The following is a 6,008-nucleotide window of genomic DNA, read 5'->3' as shown; positions in this document are numbered from 1 at the left end:
GTTCCCTGCAGGCCAACTCCCAGCAGGGGATGCACGAAAGGCAACCATACATTGATGTTTCTCTCCCTCTCTCCTTCCCTTCCCCTCTAAAGATAAATAAATAAAATCTTTTAAAAAATAAAAATAGATTATATTAATCCCCAAACAGGTGCAAGAGTCGAAATTTTAGGAAGTCATGCAATGTCATTTGTTAATTAGCCTATTACCTTTTGTAGACACTGTGTTTCAGAATGCACTGAACATTAACCTGCCAAGCAGAGTACTGGTGGAGGAGAGTCAGCTGCTGTCCCCTAGGGCTTCATACACACGTCCTTCAGCTCAGCAGACAAGCAACCGCCATTGGGACATTCATGCCTGCATTGCCCAGTTATAGGCTACTCTCAGGAACCCAGAGTAGAGACTCGGCTCATCAGTCATCATCATCACCATCATCACAATTACAATAACACGCACTGCACTCTAGAGCAAATTTCTCATGAAAATGACACCAATTGTGTGAACTCTGTTGTGTCAAGCAACAGTTCCCACTCCACATGGGATGGAACTGAAGTTCCAGTTGTCAAGGGACAAGGTATGATCTCCTTCCATGTCCTCTGTGGTTGGGGCAGGCCACACAGGAAGGTGACAGTGGTGTCCCTTCTGGGCCTAAATACTTGCTTGTTGAACACAGAAACCCTCAAGGAGATACCTTCAGTTAACCTTGAGAACAAACGACATTCCAGACAATGACAGTTCTGCTCACCAGGGCCTGTTGAACACCTTGAAGCACTACCAGCTGATGACCATACAACTATGTGGCTCAATTAAAAAATAAATAGATTGTTTTAAGTTGCATAAAGCTTGGGATTAAATGTTACCACAACATAACCAGGTATTTCTGGTTGATACAGGCTCACAGCACACAGACAACTTGCCCAGGATCACGCAGCTAGAAAATGTCAGTATGCTTCTCCAAACTTCAGAAATGCCAAAGTCACTCTCTCTCCTACTAGGTCCCAACCTGCTTCATAGGTTTATTTCCTCAAAAATAAACAATAGTTTCCCAGAAGCCAAAATATAAGCATAAGTATGGTCTGTCCAACCTGGATTAAATATTCTCTTTTCTTGTGAAATAAAGAACTGATATTTTCACTCATTTCATAACTAGGCTGAATAGCCTATACTTAAGATCTTCTAATATATGAGGTTTAGAATTCTAACAGTTCCCACCTCTAGAAAAGACTGACAAATACTTGTCACCTCAAGTAATTAATGTGTTGGTCAGACAGGAATTAGCAATTAAGTGACAAGGACTGCAGCACCACCCAGGGTGTGACACTGTGCTTGCAGAGCTACTCAAAGCCAGCATTAACTCTAGATGACCTCATAGGAAAGGTGGAGAAGCCAGGCTTTGCCATATAAACATGGCCCCTTCCCTGCTATGACAGCCCTGAGCAGCCTCTGCCTCACAGCCACCTCCACCATGAAGGCCATTGGGGCTCTCCTCCTGCTCTGCATGGCGACCTACTTATGCAGCAGCTCAGGTGAGTGGAGGGTAGGTAGATAGTTTACAGCCATTAGACTTATTGTTCCAAATAACGTCTCTTGGGAGGTGAGCACCATAGAGAAATGTCTAGTCATGTGGATTTAAAGTATACTGGTTTAGAATAAATAGCATACTGGTTTAGGAAAGAAGCAGTCCTGGCCTGGGAAAAAAGAGAATCTTAGGTCCCTAATGGAATTGGGGGATTTGAGTTTAGGGTCTAAAAATCCTATCAAGGATTTTTATTTTCATCCAGGGAACAGAGAAATGAGCCTATTTCTTCCCAAGTGTTCCATTTCATAAGGACACTGGATGTTGCTATATACTATCAGGTACTAGATACAGAAAAACTTGGATGCCTCCCCAAATCAATCTGGGAGGAGTGTAACAGAACACAGTTCTCCAGAGGCCAGGCATCAACAGTTAAGCTTTTTATGTGGCTGGAAAATTAAATTTAAAAAAGATTCTAACACCTTAAAGACATTTTATTACATTCCTTTAGCTCATTTAGAAGGGGAAGAATATCAGAGATGGTGCTTCAGGTTCTTGGGAGTGGTGACTGCACCCTGCCTGTTGCTGTCTGACTTTGAACCATTATCAAAGTTACAATGAGCTTCCAAGAACAACCCTTGGGAATGAAGGGAGGAAATGTGGGTGATTCTCTTGCCTGAACCAAGGGTTTGTCTAATCCATTGGCCATTTGGCTTCCTAGGCAAACAGCTGGAATTTTGTGTAAGAATGGGGTGTGTGCTGAGACTTATTGCCAGAGGAAATACAGAGTCTTAATCTTATGGGATCAAATTTACATTAGTTCATGAGACTTCAAGACTTTGCTTTATTTTTAACATTTTGTATCTCCCTTTCAGAAGCTGCTAGTCTGCCTTTAACAACCGTGAGTACATTGAATTTCATTTTCATTTCAATCCATACTGACTGTCATTTGGTCAACCAATAATTATCAAATATATATGTAGGAGTAAGTCAGTATGTTTAGGGGGTAAAAGGTGGAGGGAAACACTGATAAAGAAATCTCTTCTGCTGTTTGACAAAATATGACATACATATAAATAACTAGAGCCTTAAAAAATTCAGAGTTAAAGGAGAGAGAGAGATGACTTTCAGCTGATGAAGTCTTCATGGAAAGCAACATGGAAGAGGCAGGACTTTGCTTAATTCACAGGCTCTGGATTCGGATCCCAACCTCATCACTTTCTAGCTTTTATGTTCTACAGATTCCCCCCCCCCCTTTTTAAATCTTCATCCAAGAATATGTTCATTGATTTTTAGGGAGAGAGAGAGATCAATCAGTTGCCTCCCATACACACTGGGGATTGAACCCACAAACTAGGTCTGTGACCCAACTGGGAATCAAACCAGCAACTTTTTGGTGTATGGGATGATGCTCCAACCAACTGAGCTACCCAGCCAGGGCCAACTTCCATCTTCTAAGCCATCCATTTCCCCTGTCCCCATCCCCTCACCTCTGTAAATAAGGATAAAAGTAGAACCTATTATATTTGGTTGTTCTGAAGATTAAACAGAGAAAATGCATGTCAGATTTAATTTTAATGCCTGGCATGGAAGTACACAGCAGTTGTTAACTGAATGTACCAGTCATAATAGAAGTGGTGCTAGCATTACTGGTTTCTGTCATAGTGATGGCATTAGTACCAGTAGAGGCAGTGGCAGCAGCATCAGAATATCTGAGCTGGAACTTCCAAAATGATATTTTGCTGCCTGTGCAACAAAGGCTGGGTTAGCCTAGCTTGGGGGCCAGGAACAAGGCAGGACATTTCTCTGGTGTCTGGCACAGGTGGACTGTGACATTTACAAGAAGTACCCAGTGGTGGCCATCCCGTGCCCCATCACCTACATGCCTGTCTGTGGTTCCGACTACATCACCTATGGAAACAAATGCCTGTTGTGTACTGAGAGCTTGTGAGTACCTCATGGGGGAGAAAGAAGCGGGGGCCAGTGTCCTCCCCTGCAAACCTCTCCTCTCTCCATGAGCCCGCTTAACTCTCCAACTAGAAGCAGCCTGTGCAGGTAGCAAACTGACTGTCTCACAGTCAGGCTAGGGCTGGGCCCCCATGGCTGCTGGCTTGGACTAGTTCTGTCTATCCCAGAACCTCCACTTCCTCTCTGTCAACTGAGGAAGTCCACTGGGACCATGTGTTTTCAAATAGCTGTCCCAGAGCCCAGTGGCTCTGTAGAGGCAAGTTAGAAGTCACCGAAAGTATTAAGGGGAGTATTCTGGGTCATCTCCAACTCCAAGTTCAGCTTTTGACTATTTTAAGTAGTGGAGTTCATACAATGTCTTGCTTGAAGTAAGTATCCTAAACCCCACACTAAAAATAATTGAAAACCACTATCCTACACAACTTTTAAGAGGTCTTAGCACAACTTGTTCCTTAGACAGACTTGTTCCTTAGAGGGCCTTCATCCTCCTCAACTTCCCAGTGGCTGCAAACATCTGTAGCCTTCAGAGGGATAGAGGGATAAGGCTATCACAAAGGGTTTTTTCCCCTTTTATCTAAAACAGGGGGATGCAAGCTGTCAGTGTTTGGACCTGCATCCCATGGACATGTTTACTTTGTGTATTTTATTTGGCTGGTGCAGTATTTTTTAAGGCAAACAAGTAGGAAGATATCACTTCTTTGGTACACAGCAGGCAACTTATCATTTACTGTTTTACAGCAAGTCCACTGTACTCACTGTTACCTCTCTTAGACCACGAAGTTGAGGCCACTCACCTTAGCTTTTGTCTCTTTCATCTTTGTGGTGGTCTTAACAAGCTGAAATATCAAGTTAGACCCTGAGCCCAGAAGGATGTGTCTGTTTTTATTCCTATGTGCAGGACATTTAGTTGATAAAAGGGAAGCTTCTCTAATGTGCATGCACACGGGGCTCTTGGCCTGGAAACTAGCTCATATTCAAGGACACTGGTGGGGACACTGAGGGGCAACTGTTGTCACCGAAGCAAGATCCAGCTCTGGCATAGGGCCCACTGACCAGGAAAGGCGAACGGCAGCCACTCCAACTTCCCTGGGCAGGATCCCTCCGTCTTTGTTGTTTTAAGACATGGGATGATGATCCTGGGACCTGGGATCAGTGGAAGCAGCAGGTGGGGTGTCAGTGTCACTAGACCAGGGAATTCTGCTTTGCCTCAGTCAGAGGCTGCCTGTGGCAAGAATGTTTCTTTTCAGATACTCTATTACCTCACCTGCAAAATGAGGTTCTGCCTCAGAAGCTCTGTGGGTCCCTTTCAGCTCTACTATTGTGTGAGATTTCCTCTAGGGCTAATGAATCTTGTTAACTGTGTCTTCCTGTAGGAAAAGTCATGGAAGGGTTCAGTTTCTTCATGAAGGAAGATGTTAACTCCTCTGCAGATGTGGGTGTGGAGCGACGATATCCTCAGCATCATCTTCATCATCCTTGGGCTCTGACGACCTTCTCCCTCAACATGGCAGAGATTCAGGAGTGGAAGGCAGGGGTGGAGTCATCTGTAGGGGGACAGAGTGGAGAAAGCTGTGTTTTCCTTCAAACTCGTACCTTAGTGACTAACTGGTTCCTTTTTGCATCTCATTAAAAGACCCCAGAGAGTTTATCTTTACTTTGGTTTGTCCTTGTTTCTTAGATTAAGGTGTACTATCTCAGTTTGCAAAAAAAAAAAAAAAAAATGAGGAACATATAAGTCTGATTGTTCAAACAGGAGAAAGTTTCGTACAAGGAATCCGGTTCAGTTCAATTAAAGGAGTTCGGTTCAATTAAAGCTCAACCTCTAGACAGGGAGATATACACAAATTAGAAAATAATTATACCCTCTAATAAATGCTTGTGTATAAATCTATACTAGGTACCATATTGGAGTAATCTCTTTGTGGTGTAAATCTGATTCTATTACTTCTCTTTTCAAAAATCCTTCATTTGTTACCCATTGCCCTGAGGATAAAACCCAGACTCCTGAGATGGCTTTGCCCGCCCAACCCCCTGTCCTTCTGTTGTCTCTGGAGGACACTGGCTCTAACATTCTCCCCCACCCCCGCAGGCCCTCTGTGTCTGCATGTGCACGGTGTCCTCTGCTGCAAATGTCCTTTACCCTTCGGTTTCAGCTCAAGTGTATCCCTCCTAGGAAGCCTCCTCTGAACTTTGTTTGGCAGAGAAATGGCTGAGGAGTCATGGGTTTGTTTGTAACCCAGTTCTGTCAAGTGCAAGCTGGACAACTTGGGCAGATACTTAAACCCTATGCTGGGCATATGGGGCTATCTCTGTCATGATTAAAGGAAGTCACACAAAGCACCCTACATGTGATGAATACACACAATAAATATGAGAGCCTTTTCCTGACTTCTCACCATTTGCTCATCTGCTATTTCATAGCATTTTGTATTAATGCTACTTGTCATGTTGTACTGAACAGTTGGTGGGTGTGTTCCCCTTCCCCTAGTAGATTGTGAGCTCTTTCAGGATAGGCCTATGCCTCTTT

The 6,008-nt window shown here is 43.7% G+C and overlaps 1 protein-coding gene across 1 annotated transcript; it reads left to right on the top strand.

Moving 5' to 3' along the window:
• Positions 1 to 1,390: 1,390 nt before the first annotated feature.
• On the top strand, positions 1,391 to 5,129 carry SPINK7 (serine peptidase inhibitor Kazal type 7). Its single transcript, XM_037045016.1, has 4 exons — positions 1,391 to 1,523; positions 2,389 to 2,414; positions 3,336 to 3,460; positions 4,855 to 5,129. The coding sequence occupies exons 1-4, from the start codon at positions 1,421 to 1,423 to the stop codon at positions 4,898 to 4,900; spliced, it is 300 nt and encodes a 99-aa protein (XP_036900911.1). The 5' UTR covers positions 1,391 to 1,420; the 3' UTR covers positions 4,901 to 5,129.
• Positions 5,130 to 6,008: the final 879 nt, after the last annotated feature.

The sequence above is a fragment of the Sturnira hondurensis genome, unplaced genomic scaffold (genome assembly GCF_014824575.4).
Source record: "Sturnira hondurensis isolate 20B ecotype Veracruz unplaced genomic scaffold, ASM1482457v3 Scaffold0004152, whole genome shotgun sequence".
Taxonomy (NCBI): Eukaryota; Metazoa; Chordata; class Mammalia; order Chiroptera; family Phyllostomidae; genus Sturnira; species Sturnira hondurensis.
Note: the sequence above shows the minus strand (reverse complement) of the source record. Positions and strands in the feature narration are given on the sequence as shown.